General features: G+C 37.3%; 1 protein-coding gene across 2 annotated transcripts in view; it reads left to right on the forward strand.

Annotated features, from left to right (window-relative positions):
* LOC114045609 (CD302 antigen) overlaps positions 1–20,808 on the forward strand; it is a 183,742-nt gene that overhangs the window by 144,157 nt on the left and 18,777 nt on the right. For both annotated transcript variants that reach the window (XM_027865689.1, XM_027865688.1), the window contains one exon: positions 17,374–17,484. In XM_027865689.1, the coding sequence (XP_027721490.1) occupies positions 17,374–17,484 (111 nt within the window). The remainder of the gene's footprint in view (positions 1–17,373; positions 17,485–20,808) is intronic.

The raw sequence follows: 20,808 nt of genomic DNA on the forward strand, positions 1-20,808 counted from the left end.
TAAACAAATCATAAGCATACAATAAAAATAATGTACAGATAGTGATAAAATTCCTTACAATTTTATATTTACAACTTATTAAAATGACCATAATAATATATTTTAATGACCTTAATGATAATATCTAGAAAAGAGGCAGCCTATCACAGTGAATAGAAAACTAGCCTTAGAATCAGGAAGATTTGACTGTGTGACCCTAGATAAGTCACTTACTTTCTCAGTGCCCCAGGAACCTTTCTAACACTAAGTTACCAAACAGTAATAAATTTGTATTGGTAGGACGAGTTCCTCAGCAAATGTTCTCTATGTGGATATGATCACTGTTATAGTCAAAGTATAAAAATAATATTGATATGATGGATACAGTTGACTTTTTGGAACAAAGTTTCTTAAAACATAGCATTACTGATGATGTTGTAACTTGTATTTCTTTTTCAGGCACTAACCATAATTCAGTTATCAATGTGAGGCATTCACTGACAATTGGAGAAAATTTTCCTTATTAGTCTCAATTTTGTTGACTTTGATTTAAATGTTATTTTCATTAGGAAAAAGTAGATCTGTTTATGAAGGAGATGTATGCTAAAATATCCAATAATTTGGGACATTGTTTGGTAACCCCTGAGAGGGTCTGTCTGACCCTCTTCCCTCTCTCCTACCCTAACACACACACACAAATTCGGAAAACTGGCTTAAAGAACATTTTGCAAAATAATTAGATAGGCTAGTAATGCTTAAAGCTGAGAGCCTTTTTAAAATTATTATTGTTGAGTTACTTCAGTCATGTACAACTCTTTGTGACCCCATTTGGGGTTTTCTTGGCAAAGATATTGAAATAGTTTGCCATTTTCTTCTCCAGCTCATTTTGTAGATGAGGAAACTGAGACAAACAAGGTTAAGTGACTTGCCCAGGGTCACACAACTGTAAGTGTGTGTGTAAGGCTAGATTTGAACTCAGGAAGAGGAGTCTTCCTGACTCCAGGCCTGGTGCTCTGTCCACTGCACCACCTCGCTGCCCACTTTAGCCCATTTTAACTGACACAAACGAAGGATTAAGGAGACAATCAAGGACGGCAAGGACCCTGAAAGGTAGACACAGTCAGGGAAAGCGAGCAAACATCTCCAAACCAGGGCAACTGACGCCTCCAAATCAAGCTTCCGGAGGGAGAAGTTATTGGTCCTAGTTCTGCTCACCATGAATTAGAGCAAAAAGAGCGCCTATTAAAAATGGAACAGGAAAACTTAGTTTTGAGTCTTGACTCTGCCATTTACTAGTCACAGGACCATAGCAAGTTATATAAGCTTGCTGAGCCTCAGCTTTGTGAAGCGGGAATAATAATACAGCTTACTACAATTAGGACACTTCCCCAGCCCCAAATATGATGAACTAATGACATTTCTCTCTGATTTTTTAAAGCTTCCTGTCACACCTGAGTCCGTCCTCAGGTCTATACCACAGCAGCTCAGTGATGCAAGGGAGAAGCATGGCTTTTGTAGGAAGAAACAGGTTTTTGCTCTTATACTTCTGATTGGTTCTCCAGGAGAAACTAAAAACTGACCAGACAGTCACTGAATATCTATTAAGGGTCTACTATGCACCAGGCATTGTGCTAAGCCTTGGGGATACAAAGGAAAGCAAAAGATAGTCTTTTCACCTCCCCACTCCTGCCCTGAGGAGCTCACAATCTAGTAGGAGAGGTAGCATGCAAATTACTGTGTAAGAATAAGTTTTATATATAAGAGAAATAGGAAATAATCAATATAGGGAAGGCATTAGAATTAAGAGGAGTTTGGGAAAAGTTCCTGTAGAAGGTAGGATTTTAATTGGGACTTGAAGGAAGCTAGTAGGTAGAGATGAAGAGGGAGAACATTCTATGCCAGTGAAAATGCCCGGAGTTGGAAAATGGGGTGCCTTGCTCTAGGAAAAGCAGGGAGGCCAGTACCACTGAATTGAAGAGTATGATGGAAGGGCTACAAAGGTGTAATAAAACTATTAAGGTGGGGTGGGGGCTCACTTATAAAGGTCTTTAAATGGCAGAGGATTTTATTTTAGATGCTGGAAGTGATAGGAAGCTTCTGGAGATTATTAAGTTGGGGTGGGAAACATGACTGAAACCAGTTTAGGAAAATCACTTTGAGAGCTCAGCAGAAGATGGATTAGAGTGAGTTGAGACTTGGGGCAGGCAGGCAATCCAACAGGCTATTGCAATAATTCAGGCATGAGGAAATGAGGGCCTGTAATAAGGTGGTGAGTGTCAGAGGAGAGAAGGGGGTATATTCAAGAGATGTTACAAAGATAAAATCGACAGGCCTTTGCAACAGATTGGAGATGGGGTGGGGGATTGAGAAACATTGAGGAGTCAAGGATGGTACATAGGTTAGAAGCCTAAGAGATTGAAAGGATGGTGATACCTTTAGTAGTTCTAGAGAAGTTTAGAAAGGGGGAGGTTTTGGGGGAAAAGGTAATGAGTTCAGTTTTGGGTATGTTGAGTTTAGGATTTCTGCAGGACATGTGGTCATGAAGTAATATAAAAGGAAAAAAGGAGAGCCCAGGCTACAGCATTGTAAGTGTCCCTGTGGGATAGCCATGATTAGTATGTGTTATCTGAATGAAGATGCAGCAAGAAACTGAGAAGAGGTAGGTGGTCAAATAGAAAGAAGAAGAACCAGGAAAGAAGAGACTTTGAAGGAGAAAAGGCTGGTTGACAGTGTCAGAGGTTTCAGAGAGGTCAAGAAGGATGAAAATTGAGAAAGGGCCATTGGATTTAGCTGGTAAGAGACCATCAGTACTTTAGAGAGAGCAGTTCTGGTTCACGGATGAGGCTGGAAGCTAAATTATAGAGACTTAAGAAGCCAGATCAAAGGAAGTGGAAGAACCTATTCTGGATGATCTTCTCAAGGAGTTTATCCACAAAAGGCAGGAGAAAGATATGGGACAATAATTAACTGGGATGGATGGATCAAGTGAGGGCTTTTGAGGATGGGGAAGGGAAGGGCATATTTGGAGGCAGCAAGGCCCAAATGAGTCAGTATGGGGCGTGGATGTATCTAAAGATAGCATGGACTGTTTTAGGTGTAAAAGATTTAGAGAATGTCAGGGAAAAAAAAGAGACCTATCCAAAACTGAGAAAGCCTGAGGCACGAAAGGATAGACCCCCAAAAACAAAGATGTTTGCATGACTACACCCATGATATTCTGAAATATTTTGCATTGACAATGAAATCATTGCAAATATGTAGCATTTCTGCTGCATGAAATCATTCGGGATCAATAGGCTTAATATATTACTTCTAATGGATAATATGTTTCATAATATATGGCAAAAATAAAATGCATTGATTCTAGATACACACCTCTTGCCAGCACCACCCTGCCACAGCCTCTGAAGGCATGGAGGACAGAGTTGGAACTCAGAGGTTGGGGGTGGTATACAAGGAAACTACATGTGTTTGGGGGATGGGGAGGCCTAGAGACATGGGGGTGGTCAAAGGGCTGAATTACCATTTAATATTTTCCTCCTTATTTACCTCCTTGGGAATTCTAAATCTTATTCTCAAAAACTCCATCACCTAGATTCTTGAACCAGGTGACACCTTCAGGACCCAGACCCAAGGACCAATTTTCTTTCTCTCAGAGTATACCAAGAACAACTTACTCCATTTTCCCATTCTCTTCCTTCTTTCCCTACCATCCTATTCCTTTCTCTCCTGTTTATCTTTCTTTACTTTACTTCCAATCGGCCTATCTTTTTCTCATTATTTTTCTCTTCTTCTTCTTCTTGCTACTTCTCTCCTTAGTCCTTTTTTTTTCCTTTTCCCTTCACCCTAATTCACTTTCAGTTCCCTTTTGTTTTTTGCCTAGTTCTTCCTCCTCCTCCCTAGAACTCCTCCAGAAAACCAGCCCCAACTCTTGGAGCTTCAAATATCAGCCGTTTGTGAGTCAGACATTGGTATACTGCAAAGAGGAGGCAGAAATAAAATCCACATATTAATGAAAGTAGTGGAAAAAAAAGAAAAAAAGGGTCTCATCAAAAATACTGGCTGATTACCAGATAGGAAATATTTAAAACATGACATGACCTTTGCTTCTCAGAACTTTGTTCACATTTAGAGAAAAATATATACTGAGGCTCCCTTCTCCTCATGCTGTGCTTGTGACTTTCAAAAAGGAACAGCTTTATTTAAATTGATTGAAAGTCCAAGATTGTTATGAGACAATCACATTAACCCTTTGAAGTAGCAGTGTCATTTTTAGGCAGTAGATAGAGCCTTGAAGCACTTAGAATTCAATCAATGGCTAATTTTTTAAAATTTAGTAGGTCCCTAAACATTTATTCCTTGATTTATCAATTTGTGCATATTTAGTTTTCACAGAACGTCATGAAGGAGGAGGAATGTCAAGATAATATTGTATAAAATTACTTCTTAGATGTATTCTAGTGAACTCATGGAAAGTTAGACTATTATGTGGATAATTATATCCCTGACCTATCTATTTTTCAAGAGTGTTGTGAGAAATTGCAAATAGGAGTAGATTGCTGCATAAGTGGGTTCCTAATGATCAGATCAGAAAATCTCAAGATTGGAAGGGACCCTACCAGCCAATTAAGACAACCTTCCAACTAATTCAGAAATGCCCTCCACAACATCCCTGACAATTCAACCTCTACCTGGCTACCTCTTTGGAAGGAAAATTTATTCATTAACAAAGCAACTTGCTCCATTTAAAAATAGTTCCGAGTGGTAGAGTTCTTCCTAGTACTGAGGAAAAAAAAAAAAACAAAAAACCGGACTTCCTGCATCCTTTCTCATAGTTCTAACTTTTGCCCTTTGTGGGATGTAGGGGAAAGAGCATTCACTGGACATGGAGTAAAAAGTTCTCAATTTGGGTCCTGGCTCTACTGGGCATAGGATCCTAAGTAAGTTGTTTTAACCTCATTAACTCTCCATATTGTAAAATGGGGATACTTACATTACCTACTGCATAGCATAGTTAAAAGTAAGCACTCTTTATATAGCAAATTACTAGACAAATATGAACTGTCATGCTGAGTGTTTTATCTTTTTTAAATTACACATCAATAGTTTTATAATTTTTGAAATATATAAATAAATTAGTACTATTTTTTCTGTAATTAGACATTTAAGAAATTTAAAGCCCTTTAATCAAAATAACATTTTAAACATAATATGAGTAGAAGAGGGCCTTATTTATTTTATTAAATTGGGGAGTACTTTGGCAAATTATGGCCTTAAATCTCTTTCCCAGGGATAAATTGTCCCCCTCCCTTTTTATTTCCCCCTACCATATCCCAATAAATCTAGTTCCCTTGGATATCTCTCCAGATACCCTTGGGCAAATGGTAGGATAGCATTAATCTGGAAATTTTTAAACAGGAAAGAGCCTTAAAGATAATCAAGTCTAACTTTTTCATTTTGCACATGAGGAAACTAGAACCCTAAATGGTTATTGTAATATTAGACATGTAAGTAAAAAAATAATATAGGGGCAGTTAGGTGGCACAATGGATAGAGCACCCACCCTGGAGGCAGGAGGACCTGAGTTCAAATCTGGTCTCAGACCAGACACCACTTCACACTTAATAGCTGTGTGATCCTGAGAGAGTCACTTAACCCCAATTGCCTTGCAAAAAAAAAATTATAATAATAATGTAAAGGGCTATGAAAGGTCTGAGAATGGGACAAAAGGTCATTATCCACTGGGGGTATAATAAAAGTTTTTCAGAAAGAAGTGGCATTTGGCTTGATATTTAAATGGTGGAAAGGTATTGAACAGGTGGAAAAAGCAGGAGGGCATTCCACAAAGAACAAACAGGCTGAGAAAAGTCCCAGAGAGTTGGATATCTTGGTAATGCAAAGGAATATTAAGCATTCAAATTAATTCAAAGCATAGAGTGTGTGGGTGGGCATAGTTTAAGATAAGGGTAGAAGTTCGAGGTAATGCAGAATTGTGGAGTGCCTTCAATGCCAACCTAAGAATTTGACCTTTACTTAGTGGACAATAGGGAATTATTGGTGGTTTTTGCTAACCTGACCATAGCAAAGCTATGTTTGGAAGCCAATAAAAATGGTAGATCAGAGGTCTCATAGGATCACAGAATCATAGATTTAGAGTTTAAAGTGACTTCAGAGGTCACAGAGCCCCTCATTTTATAGATGAGGAAACTGAGGCCCTAATCTTCCTCCTGAGCCCTAGAACTGCAGTACCAGTGACCTGCCATACATCTCCATTTGGATCTCCCACAGGACTCTCAAGCTTACTCAGACCAAAACAGAATTCATTTTCTTTCTCCTGAATCTGGCTCCCCTCAAATACATCAGCATCCTTCCAATCATCCAGATATGCAATCTCAGAGTTATCTGTTGAAGATAACCTTTCATTCTCCCTCATTCCATATACTAAATCACATGCTAATACTTACGAATTCTAACTTCTCAACAGCTCTCCTCTCCACCTCCTTATCTATTCATGTAGCTTGTACTTTATCTAATACCCTTATCACCTACCTATATTATTGCAATAGCCTGCTAATTCGATTCTCAGTTTCCCATCTCTTTATCTCTTCAATCCATCTTTGACACAGATTTCAAAATATCTTCCTGAAGAACAGATCTGCCCATGTAACCCTCCTGATTGATTAAGAAGCTTCAGTTGCTCCTTATTCCCTCAAGGATAAGTACAAACACTTAAGCTTGGTATTTAAAGCCCTTCATAGTCTGATTCCAACTTATGTTTCCAGACTCATTTCAGCTTATTCCGCTTCAAGAACTCCACGTTTCCGTCTTTTTCCAAATTCAGCCTTTGTACTGGCTGTGCCCCCAAATGCCTGCTATTTATTTGTTTCTCACCTTTGCCTTTTAGGACTGTTCGTGTCTCTCAAGGTTTGATTCTGTTTTCACCTCCAATAGGAAGTATTTCCTGATTGTCCCTATTTATTGGTATAATTCTCTCTTCAGATTATTGTATATTTTCTTGTTCGTTTACATATTTAAATAGCTCAAGGAGAATATAAGCTCCTAGAAGTCAGAAACAATTTTGTCCTTCTAGCCCCAGGGCCTTGCCTATTTTTAATTATTGTTGTTCAGTCGTGTCTGACTCTTCATGACCCCATGGCCCAGAGAACCGTTTTATCCTCCCCTAGCTCCCAAAGTCTGTCCAAGCTTATGTTCATTGTTTCCATGACACTATCTATCCATCTTATCTTCCGCCATCCCCTTCTCCTCTTGCCTTCAATTTTTTTCAACATCAGGGTCTTTTCCAATGAGTCCTGTTTTCTCATTATGTGGCCAAAGTATTTAAGCCCCAGCTTCAGTGTTTGACCTTCCAGTGAACAAAATTGCCCATTATAGGTACTTAATAAATGTTTGATGAATTGAATTGAGGTAGTACCAACTGGATTTGGTAATTGATTGGATAAGAGAGAGGAAGGAGATTGAAGAGTCAAAGATAACATGAGAACATGAAACATGAGAGATTAGATGAGTGCTTTATAGGATCATACATTTAGAGCAGACAGAGACCTTAGAAATCATGTAGTCCAATCCTGTCACCTTAACATGAGGAAACTGAAGTTCAAATTGACTTACCCACAGACATACAGCTCAAAAGGAGCAGAGCAGAGGTTATAACTCCAAACTTCTGTCCCCGGAGCCATTGCATTTTCCATTACTCCAGATACTGTCTCTTGTTGTTCTGGGGTGCTTAAAGAGTTCAAGGGTAGATATTTGAGAATTATCTGCTTGGAAGTGAAAATACAAGACATGGGAGTGAATAATATTGGTAGAGAGAAAAAATAGAGGAGGACTAAGCACAGATTCATGGGGAATCACCATCTTAAAGGTTTGAAATGGGAATGAGAATCAGGGTATAAATAGAAAGGGCTCAGTTAGAGTTTGGAGGAGAACCAAGAGACTCAGGGGTCTCTAAAGCCAAGAAAGGAGAAGCTGTCCTCAAGAATGTGGTGGTCAACAGTGTCAAATGCTACAGAGAAGTAAGAGAGAAAACAGACCTTTAAAAAACCATGGATTTAAAGATTTGGCATTTGTTGAACTTAACATAGTAGTGAGGAAGATGTAAACTAGATTACAAGAGGTTAAAGAGTGTGTAATGGGAAAGTGGAGGCAATGAATATAGAAAACTTTTTAAAGAAGTTGGGCCATGGAAGATTTTTATGAACTGATGCAGACTGAAGTAGAGAAAACCAGGAAAACAATATACACAATGACTGCAACCATGTAAATAGAAACAACAACAACAAAATGAAACTGAGCACAGTATCACTACAATGACCAGGCTTATCTTCATAGAAGAGATGAGAAAATGCAACTCTTTCCCTTCTACAGGGAAGGAGAGGAAGGACTATGGGTGTAGAAAAACAAACATTTCATTAAACTCAGTTAATGTATTAGATAAAATCTATGGACTCCTTCACAGGATAATGTTCTTAAATGCATAAAATAAAATAGAATTTCAAAGGAAAACAACTATGTTGAAGTAAAGATGTAATTTTTTTCCCATCCAAGTTTACAGACCCCTGAAATCTATCTACAGATCCTTTGAAGATCTCTGGAACCCAGGTTAACAACCCTTGTTCTAGATTATTTGAGCATTTCATGGATTGACCAGTAAAGCACCTGATCTGTCCATTGATAATTCTTTTAACTCACTACATGACCAGTCTAACTCCTTTACTGGATTTACATCTTTAATGTCATCTTTATGCCATTTTTCCTGCATAACTCTCTATTGGCAATGTGCTTACATTGGGCCTCTGCATACTTTACTTCTTCAAAACTTGTGACATTCCATGAAGCATAACTATGCAAGACCATCAGAATAATGTTGATATTAAAAAAGATGGGCCTCTGTTTCAATGAGAAGTTGGTGGTCATTAAAAGGACTACATGATTTCTCAAAATCTATTCAGTCTATTTCCTTCCTAGATTCATTGTCCATCTCTGATGTCTGTCCTATATATCTATATCTACACACGCATTTATATACTCATATAATTGCTCAATGGGTTGTCTATTTGCATATCATACTCTGGACAATAGGCATTCTTTATCCATTTAGGTTTTTTTTTTTCCTTTCTGTGTGGATAGTTTGGCTGATTGTAGGTCTCACTTAGGAGGCCCTGTGATGTTCCAAAGTTTGAAGCAATCAACACAATGTCATCCACAAACAGGAACATCTAGAGCACTTTGTCATCTATAGACAATCCCTCTTCCATTTGGAGTCTTTATATGTGAGCATCCTCTATGATACTGGCCAAACACATTTGGCAAGTATAAATATCCCTATTTTATCCCTTGCTTCATATTACTACTCAGGAAGGTTAAACAAAATTATCTATGTTTTTAAATCTTGCAAAGTCTTCTTGCAAATACTTATTTTGTTTGATTTTGACATTCATGGGCAAACCCTTGTTGGAGGATAGTGATCAAGGCAGCACTTTTCTCTACCAATCATGTGCTTTTTTTCTAGTTAATGAACAATAAACACAATGAAATCTTGTATGCTCTGTACTTTTCAAAGAATTGTGTAACTATAAAAATATGGTCTGGTGTAGAATGTCATTTATTAATTCCTCCCTTGTGATGTCTTACACCTTCATCAAGATGCCCCTGAAGATTTTATAGAAATCAGAAAAGAAGTATATAGTTCAATAATTACCAATATTTTCCCTCATGCTTTTTTTTGTAATAATAAAGTCCACTCCCCCTCCTCCAAAGCATTCAGTGTCCATCTTTTTTAAGATACCTTGAGAATTGGTCCTTCAGTGCCCGCAAAATTGCTCCAACCCATCATAGACCTCCTCTTCTGTGGTTTCATCTAGCTGCTTTCCCTTTCATTGTTTTATTTAGTGTCATTTCTACTTACTCATGCAACACCTCAAGGATTGTGATGTTAGGATGCAAATGTAGTAGTGCCATGTCATTGATGAGAAAAAATTTTTTTAAAAATAAAAACCTTAGGTCTTTTCTATTTATCACTTATTTACTGTCCTCCTTTCAGCTTTATCTGAAATACCCTCTGAGCAAATGGTGTGACAATTTGGATCTTACACTATGTTTTCTGTAATCTTGTTTTCCTTTCTGTAATCTTGTTTATATGGAATCAACATTGGGAAGCAACAAGTTTGTCAGCCTTTTCTCAAAGAAAGTGTTGTGAGAGATCTGAGGTTCTCTTTAGAAGAAAGTCAAATTTCACTTAGAACAAGGAGATGGAAGTGGGGTCAAGAGAAAAACATGGAAGTTGTGAGAATAGATCTGGGGTTCCAAAGAACACAGCAAAATGAGGTACAGAAACAGTATAGAAGCTCATCGGGGGCTCAGAGAAGGTGAAGAACACTTCTAGCTGAGGTAACTAGGAGAGGCTTTATTGAGAAGGGATAGTTGAGCTGAAGAAAGCTTGAAAAATCTTGAGCCAAAGAAAGGAAAAGATTTCGAATGCTGAAGATAGTTTGGGAACTATAGCTGATTTTTCTTCTGTAAGCAGTGAGACCTAATAATATAATAAGAAATGGTTTTTTTTTTCTCTTTCAGTTGGCTTGAGTATGGTATATGCTCCTGTAGATTTATCAGGCACATTTTATTCAGTACAAACAGTATTTTATAAATTGTTCATGTTTGACATTCTTGAGTTATTTACTATTGATATAAAATATTTACTACCCTTCTGACATAAAATAAAACTTGTTTAGACTGTCTTGAATATGAAATATGAATACACAATTTTATGGATCAGTACATAACATAAGCATCTCATTGTCATTAATTTTGTGTTAAGTATATGTAAAATCACTATATTAATTTGGTTCTGACAATAGTACTATTGGTGTGTGTACATATTATGTGTGTATATGTATGTATATATATTTGTGTGTATATGTATGTATTACAGCTGTAATACATACATAATTTGCTAATTTGCCTTGTAAAAATGTTCTTATAAAAATGTAAGCATGATACTGATTCTCCGTTTATCCTGGATAATCCATTTTTTATTCTCTTCCTTTTTTTTTAGTGTTTCATAAATAATCAGAACCATCAGGAAATATGTACCACAGAAATTATGGAAGCCAATGAAAAACGTTTAAGCCAGAATCATCACTATTGATGGGTTTTCTGTTGTAATGGTGTATAGTTCTTTGATATGAATTAAGTGAATTTGGGTGGGATGATGAAAGTGTAGCAATCAACTAGAAACTGGCAAACATAGAATCTAGGTTTGGCTCATTCATTTAGTAGTTAAGCAAATCACTGAATCTCCTTGAACCTTATTCTCCTCATTTGTAAAATAAGGGACATAGGTTGAATGCAGATTTATTGAGAAGTTGGTATTTGAGCTGAATCTTGAAGAAAGGGTAAGAATGGGGGCAGTTAGGTGGCGCAGTGGATAGAGCATCGACCCTGAAGTCAGGAGGACCTGAGTTCAAATGCAGCCTCAGACCGAACACTTGACACTTACTAGCTGTGTGACCCTGGGCAAGTCACTTAACCCCAACTGCCAAAAACAAAACAAAACAAAAAACAAACAAAAAAAAAGAAAGGGTAAGAATGAATACATGGTTATTATACAAAGGTTTTCATAAAATGTTAGAGCTGTAAAAGGACTTTGTTGGTCTTATAAGAACAAGTCAGGAGAAATGCAAGTGGGCATATAAGTGAGAAGTGGGCAAATAAAATGGAATCTCCTCCCCCTCCCCCCAAGCCTCTTCTAACCTTTTCCTCCATCCACTGCACAGGGGCTTTCTTTTGCCTGTTTCTCAGCTTTGGGCAAAATTAGTCATAGGAAAGATACGGTTGAACCCCCAGGGGGAGCCAAAACACAGAGAAGTTACCACTCATATTGACAATATATAATATTATAAAACCCTCTGTAGCCAATTTGGTAGAATGGGAAAAGTGTAAGATTTGGAGCCAGAAGCCCTGGGCCTGAATTGTGCCTCTCTCACACTTAGGGAGCCTTAGGCAAGTCACTTGTCTTGGCATCTGTTTTTCCTTATGTAAAATGAGGGGGACCACATGACCTCTTAGGGACCTTATCGCTTGATATATGATCCATTTAGGGAATATGAATTAGTGGCCATATGTTACCAACTCCTTCAGCAAGAGAAGATTTTTGCCTTCTGTATTTTAATTAAAGGAACAAATACATAAAATATACTCCTGATTTGTTTCTCTTGATAAATATTCTAATTAAACCTGGGGCTTCTGTTAATAGTCTTTAGGATAGGATTCAGACAAAATGGTCTTGGATTTCTCACAACACAGAATATTTTTTTTTAATAGAAAATATATGTATTTCTGCCTACCCCCAGCCTGGCCTACCCCAGCATAGTATAGTACACATACTTTTCTGTGAAAAACTTTTTTTTCTTAATTTAAAGGTGGAAAGATAAATAAAAAGAAACTGGCCAGCTACAGCATTCAATCTAAGGCCTAGTTAGAGACTTTTTTCAAATCATAATTAATGGTCTCTTACTCCCATGATACTCCCCCACCCCCCCCAAAATTGTCATTGAACAGGTAACCATAACTAAATAGATATGAAATTTGAATACAAAGTGTGGTAGATGGAAGTAAACTTCTTCCTAAAACGTATCATAAAAGTTGTAGGGGCCAGGGAGAGGGGGAGTTGTCTTTGGTCAGCAGCTGAGACCTAGATCACAGCAGGCTTTGACATTTTTCATTATTAAGTGTCTACATAGGCAGTGTATCTGTAGGGTGGCATTTTTAGTCTGTCAGAAAGTGTCCATTGCCGATGACTTCATTCCAGCCTAGGGCTAGCTAGGTTTATTAAGAGATTAGCGTGACTTCTATATAATTTTGCTTGAATTTCATATTATAATGAAATGTATTTGGTCAAATTTGTTCCTTTTGAATCCCCATCAGGAAGGGCAACCAAGCATTACAGTAAGGTTAACAACTCTTTTGTGTACAATTTGTTTCACATATTTTATTAATGGATTTCTTCATGTATTAAAATAAGGGAGAAGTTTCACCTGCCTTGTAGCCTCAGAGTTGCTATAGCAATAGAGTGAGTCATTTTATGTGGCAATAAGGCAGTGAACAGTTTGTTCCTTGGTTTCTTGGAAATAAACAGTGTTTGTATTTCTTGTCTGAAACAGTTGCTGAAAGTAAGAACCTTTATATCAAAGCCTAAATTGTTTGTACCAAGGTAAAAGTTCATTTTAAAAGCCTAGGAAGGGCAACCCAATCATGTACATATGTTTGAAGTATGCAGTAATACAGATTTTAGTAAATATTTCCTAATTTTCTGGGAAGACTAGTCCAGAGTGAATCTTTAAAATTAAATATAATAAACATAAATTACATAATTCATATTCTATATAACATTACACATAATTCATATGTAATAAAATTTATTATGCTATTATTTTAATTCACATTCCACATTTGTTAAATTATCTTATATAATCATATACTATGTTTTGTGTCATAAATTGTATGTAATTTATATTTTACTACATTTAATGAATGTTTAACTTCATAGTTAAAGTCCATAGCCAGGAAAAATGAGGTATAATGTGAATTAGAGACCTCTTTACATTTCTTTTGTATAATATATGGGAACATTCACCTGTATACACACATACAAAGAATGAATAATTAGCATGCTTCCTCATAATACCGTGGAAGGTCACTAGAGATGTACTTTAAAAATATTTCTGGACTGATACATTTGAAAAAAATAAGGATGGTGCAATACCTGTGATTTCATTGGTAAAGAGAAATTTCAAGTGAGGAGATTCCCTCTACTAATACATGTCAGCATTTTCTCAGCAATGTAGTCTTCAATAATTGCCTAAAGGACGAAGAGGATAATTGACCTGTCCAGGGTCACCTGGTTAGTATGTGTCAAAGGTAGGACTTCAACTCAGATCTTTCTGAGAAGAAGCCAGCTCTCTCCAGTATACAACACTGTCTTTCTAAAGGTGCTTATAAAAATGGAGTTGATTTGAAAATTACTTTCAGTCATAAATGCAAAAGTTATTACTATAATGGTAGTTATAACTAACAAGTAACTAGTGAGCAGTGGCTAGCGTGCTGGGCCTGGAGTTAAGAAGACCTGATTTCAAATCTGGCTTAAGATACTTAACTAGCTGTGTGACCCTGGGCAAGTCACCTAACCTCCATCTGCCCCAGTTTCCTTAGCTATAAAACGGGGATAATCATAGCACCTACCTTCCAGGGTTGTTATGAGAATCAAATGAGAAAATAATTGTGAAGCATTTAGCACAGTGCTAAGTACCATGTAGTAAGCACTATGTATGTGTGTTGGGGCGAGGGTTGTAGTCATGGTTGTTATAATATTCCTGAAAGAGATCTTCCCTAAATTAATGTTTAAAAACATTTTTTTTAATCTTAAAGCAATCCTGAGTTTAATGTACAATGTGTATTTGAAATTGTGAGTGGACAAATAACTTTAACTCTGAAAAGCACTACTGATTTGAAAGTTAAAGACTGCAATCACGAATCATTCAATCAACTGATATTTCTACTATATAGCAGCTAGGTAGTATAGTGTATAGAGCACTGGGACCTCGAGTCAGGAAGACCCGAGTTCAAATTTAATCTCAGACCCTGGGGCAAGTCCCTTAACCTCTACTTGCCTCAGTTGCCTCGACTCTAAAATGGGGATCATGATAGCACCTGCCTGGAAGGGTTGTTGTAAGGATCAAATGAGGTAATATTTTTAAAGCACTTAACACTGTAGTGCTGTAGTGGCTTGTAATAGGTGCTACTTAGATGCTTATTCCTTTCCCTACTGTATGTGAGGCTTTGTGCTAGGTGATGCAAATTATGTAAGAAGACCCAAACACAACCCCAGGCTTCTAGGAGCTTACAACATAATTGGTAGATAAGACACACTTAGTAAGGTGGTAGAGTGGATAGAGCACTGGGCCTGGAGTCAGAGAGACCCATCTTCCTGAGTTCAAATCTGGCCTCAGACACTCACTAGCTGTGGCCCTGAATGAGTCACTTAACTCTGTTTGCCTCAGTTTCCTTATCTGTAAAATGAGCTGGAGAAGGAAATGGCAAACCACATCTAGTATCATCATGGCTCCAAATCATCAATGGGGCAATAAAGAGTTGGGTATGACTGAAATGGCTCAACAACAACAAAAGACATAAGCACATAAAAATTAAATAACAATAAATAACATTGTCTCCTGAGAGTAAAATAAAAGGCATAGCAATGAGTACAATACGAATTCAGAACAGAAAAATATCATTGTAAACTGAGATGGTCAATATTTTCATCAGTGACTTGAATGAAGACATAACTGTCATTGTTACCAAATTTGCAGATAACACAAAGCAATGATAAATTGTTAATCACCTTTGATAATAGTATTTAAAGAAGATGGTATTCAAAAGATAAACTTCAAAAGGACAAGGTGGGAGAAATTTGGTGAGACAGCAGTTTGTCTGAAAAAGGTCTGTGGGTTTTAGTGAAATGTAAGCTCAATAAAAGTCAACCATATAATGTGACAGACAGGAAAGATGATGTGATTAGAGAATACATGAAGAGAGTCATAGTATCCAGAAAGGCGGAGTCATGATGGCTTCATTGTACAGTCTTTCTTGATCATACCACATCTAGAATATTATGATCCGTTCTAGATGTGATATAGGGTGGATGATGCTAAGCTGAGGTGCATCTAGAGGAGGTCAAACAGGATGCTGAGAGCCCTTCAGATCCTTCATGCCATATGAAGATCAACTAAATGAACTGAGAATGTTTAGCCTGGAGTAGAAAAGACTTCAGGAAATATGGCAGCTGTTCTTAAATATTTGAAGGGCTGTCATATGGAAGATAACTTCAACTTGTTCTGCTTGGTTACAGAAACAGAACTAGGACCAAGGGGTAGAAGTTACCAAGAGGAAGATTTAGACTTGATATAAAGGAAAACTTCCTGACAACTCTATCAAGAACTGGACTGAGCCATGTCAGAGTAGTGGGTTCCCCTCCCAGGCACGTTGGCAAATGTTTAACTGCTACTGGGTTTTTCCAGCACTGTACTGAACGTGCTTCTCTAGCTGGCAATAATGAATATAGGAGCCCTGCCAGATACTTTTCAACTCAGTCATCATTGGAATATCTCAATGTAAATGCTGGAAATCTCTGTGTCCTTTCAACCTCTGTGATTCCCAGTTGAGGGAAATTCTTTCTTAAATGGGCCCCAAACCCAGCTGACCCTAAAGTTTAAGGTCTTAAGGCCTCACCTTATTTGGAGATCTCCACATTCCTGGTCCCCTAGAAGTTTACTGTCCTATTTGTCTCTATTCTGACAGACAGCTTCTGTTAGCAAGACCTTTTTGGCTGGCTTAGCACTTAATGATTTCACAGGTTGTTCATAGCGTGTTCTCTCTTCCTAAACTGAATTTCTCTCTAGTCCTTAACATATCTGTTTGTCATCCCAACCTAATCCCACATTCATTGGTTGACCTTGGTTATCTTTCACTGTTTTTAACTAAATAGTTTCATTACTCTCCTACCTCAAGCTAATGAGTTATTGGCCAACATTTAGGCCCCTCCCCTCCAGTTTAGAGATTGAAAAAGATATACCTTCAGAATAATTGTAAATAACAACATGTATCAACATATATATTCACATAGTAGTATCAACATATTTCCATCCCTACCCTAATAATGAGGCATTGTCCATATTAGCCATTATAAAAATAACATTATGGATAGTCCTGCAAACTCCTGAAGTTCTAGGTCCGGTTAAATTTTTTTAAAATATGACATATTTCTTTTAAATATTGCCCTGAAATTTTCCTAGTACAAAATGTTGTATTCCACACTTATTTTAACATTTATTAAGCTCTTGCTGTATGCAAGACATTGGGCAAGGCATTGGGGAACACAAAGATTTTAAAAGAAAACCCCAGTCATTGCCCTCCAACATATCTTATAAGCTAGATAAGCTAGAACGAGGGATCAGATGTCAACAAAAATAACTATAATGTAAATTAGAACATAAATGCTTTTAAAAAGTCTGAGTTTCCCTTGAGTCTGTTAACAAATATTAGTGACTGATTTTTACTCATTTATATCTAATTGTAATATGAACGTTACTTGAAAACAAAAAAAAACCCTTCCATCTTTAAAAATATATAAAAGAAATGGATTTTTTTTTCCAATTTAGGCAGAATTTCCCACCCTTTTATTTTGAATTAGCAACTTAACTACACTAATTCTTAAGAAACTCTAAGGAATGATAATTTCCTTTTTTAAAATTTATGTCAGTTTATAAAATTCATTAAATTACTCTTTTATCTATAGTAACAGTGTCTTCATTTTCCATACAGATTGTCCTTCTTCTGCCTGGGTTCAGTTTCAAAGCAACTGTTATATTTTTCTTCAAACAACAGTCAAAATAGAAAACATTGAGGATGTAAGAAATCAATGTACAGACTATGGTAAGCTATTCACCTTTGTGCTTTATTTTGGCTTATTAGAACATAATAAATACAAACTGATTGAATCTGTGGTGTGAGGCGTGGTGAGCAGAGTTATTAAACTATAACTCTTTCCTCTCTCTCCTAGGCCCTCCTCCTCTCCATCTTACTACTGATGCATTTCCCAGAGCTGTTTTACAGGATAAATATTCCTCCTCTGCTCCAGAGAATTGTATCAAAGGATATATATTTCAGAAGCAGCTAGGTAGCATAGTGGATAGAGCACAGGGCCTGGAGTCAGGGAGACTCATCTTCCTGAGTTCAAATCTGGCCTTAGACACTTAGTAGCTGTGGGACCCTGGGCAAGTCACTTTTAACCTCGTTTTCCTCAGTTTCCTCATCTGTAAAATGAGCTGGAGAAGAAACTGGCAAACCACTCTAGTATCTTTGCCAAGAAAACCTTAAATGTGGTCACAAAGAGTCAGACATGACTGAACTATGATAAACATATATGTCTCTATTTTTAGGTCCGAACTCCCATGCAGAGACAGTGTGCTAGTAACACTTTAATGTTAATGTTAATTCCTTCTCTCATCTCTCTCTCTCTGCTCTGAGGATGCTCCCTTCTTAATTGCCACCAGGCATTTTCAATAAATACACCAAAACTTGCAAAAGCCTATGGTTAATCCCATTTTACAAAAACAAAAGTACAGTGCCTAAAGTAAAGAAAGGTTTTAGCCTTTCTCGATAAAGCCTAAGGCAGAGAAAGGGAGATCCAGAATCACCATTTTGGAATCTAGAGTCCATAGAAATTTTGGCAACACAGCATCTGTTCCAACACTCCTCATGCCCAACCTGCCCAAGCAGGTTCACTGCAAGAATACTGACCCCTTTCTTTGCCGTGATAGCCTCTGCCTGCATTTCTACTCACCTAACTCAATGCAGCTTCCAGCTCCATGAATCATCTACAGGTGTCATTAGGAGTTAGATTCTTCTGTCTCTGGGATTTGATGAAATAAATGACTTTGAAAGGTCACTCAGAGGCATGACCTCTCCACCTTCCTCCTGTAATATCACTTCCTTTCTCATACATTCATGGGATTAATTTGCACCTGGTGTGGTCACATTTCCCCAATTAAACAACTAATTATTTGGCCCCTTTTCTGTGATTAGGTCAGTGAAAAGCCAACTCCCTTATACTTTTTTTTAAAATAAAGGAATTAACAGTACAGTGTAGTGGATAGAACACTGAACTAAGAAGCAGGAACCCTGGAGTTGAGTTCCACCTCAAATAAATTCCATCCCAGCCATGGACAAGTCACTTTACTTCTGGAGGCTTGACTTCTTCACCTGCCACATAGGGACAATAAGTTGTACTACTTGCCTCCTGGGGTTATGAGGAAAGCACTTTGCAAAATTACAAAAATGTGAATTACTACTAAGTTTTATGACCACATTCTTTTTTTAAATTAAATTTTATTTTTTGTTTTCTCTCCTCACCTTACAACTAGGGGAAAAAAACTCATAACAAATATAACAAACAAACCCTCACTGGTTATGTCCAAATATATATAATATACATATATAAAACCCTGCACCCAGGATCTATCATTTCTCTCAGGAGGTGGGTAGCATGCTTCATCACAAATCCTTTGGAATCATGGTTGGTCATTGTACTAATCAGAGTTACAACTTTCAAAATTGTTTTCATGATGTTATTATAAAAATTGTTCTCCTAGTTCTACTCACTTCACTTTGGCATCAGTTAATATGAGTATTCCTAGGTTTTTCATGGCAGAAATAGAATCCAGGGGCAGCTAAGTGGCACAGTGGAGAGAGCACCGGCCCTGAAGTCAGGAGTGTCTGAGTTCAAATCCAGCCTCAGACTAAACACTTGACACTAGCTGTGTGACCCTGGGCAAGTCACTTAACCCCAATTGCCACAGGTGACAATTGGGTGAAAAGGTGGGCCACCAAAGGTGGATGAGCAGCCCTGAAAAGGGCTCAGGACACCCTCATACCAGAGGTGTTAGTCTTCCTGAACACCCTATACACCTGAAAGGACTTAGCAACTGTTTGGATATGGGTAATGGAGAGAGGGAAAAATTAATAATGAATCCTGTTTTGAGCTTGGTTAACTGGGATGGGAGAAAACAGAGAAGTTTGGGGATGGTTTAAGAGAGAAGATGGTGAAGTAAGTTTTATACATGTGGAGTTGGAGGTGCTGGTCTTATATTCAGGTGGTGTCCATCAAATAGTTAGATAGTAGTTGCTAGAGCTCAGGGGAGAGATCAAAGCTGAAGATGTGGATTTGGGAAACATCTGCATAGAGGTGATAATTGAACCCATGGGAATAGATGAAATTGCCAAGGGAAAGAGTATATAGAGAGAAACAGATAATGAGTTAAAAATTGAATGTATAATTAGTTAAATTTATTTGTTACCTTTTCAAGCTTCAGTCTAATTTCTTTATCTTTGTTGCCCTGTGCTAGAATTACCTGAGGTTAACTCTCTTTTATTATTTTACTTTCACATGTAGGATTTTTAAAAATAAACTCTTTTCTCATTTTTAAATATTGTCTTTAATTTATATATTAATCTTTTCATCGTACTTAAAGGGTAATTAACAAATATTTAGTATTCCTCTTTTTTTGTGTGTGATTTGAGAATAGCTATTAAGAGATTAGAGATCTGCATTAGATTTTACCCAGGGATGACACTGGAAATGCATTGTTCAAAATTCTTTATTTATCTGTGTAAATGAATTCTCTAGGGTCCTATGGTGTAATTTGTTAAAGAAAATGGAAATAGGCCTTATTTGCCTGGCATAGTAAATTAACATTATACAGTATTTAATTAGATTACAATTTAAAAATCGTTATAAATCCATTGGCTTTTACAAGGTCAAACATAATGATGAAAAACTCATCTTTTGATAGTTAAGCCTAAACTATAGCCTAGTTAAGCATTGTCCTTGAAGAAACTTGAATCTTCTTTTACAAGGAATAGGAATGTAAAACATCATCAGAGTATTAACCTTTGGCCCTGAGGTGTCACCTAAGGAAGGGAGAGGCCACCTATCAACACTGGGAATGAAGGGGGTAGGGGCCCATTTCCTTCCAGAAGAGACTTTTTGCTTCACCTCACAATTCTTTGGCTGCACTCAAGGTAATTGTTCTGAGGCAACACCGGGTCCTGTTTCCATGGCATCCCTATATAGGGTTTTTCCTATCCCACAGTCCTAAAAAGCAGAGAGACAGAGGCAGACCCCAAAGTATTGGTCATTCCCTCTCCTGGTATGATTGCATCCACATTGAACTCTCCTTTGCTCTCTTGCTGCTGCCA

Source organism: Vombatus ursinus, unplaced genomic scaffold (assembly GCF_900497805.2).
Source record: "Vombatus ursinus unplaced genomic scaffold, bare-nosed wombat genome assembly UNPS02014779.1, whole genome shotgun sequence".
Lineage (NCBI taxonomy): Eukaryota > Metazoa > Chordata > Mammalia > Diprotodontia > Vombatidae > Vombatus > Vombatus ursinus.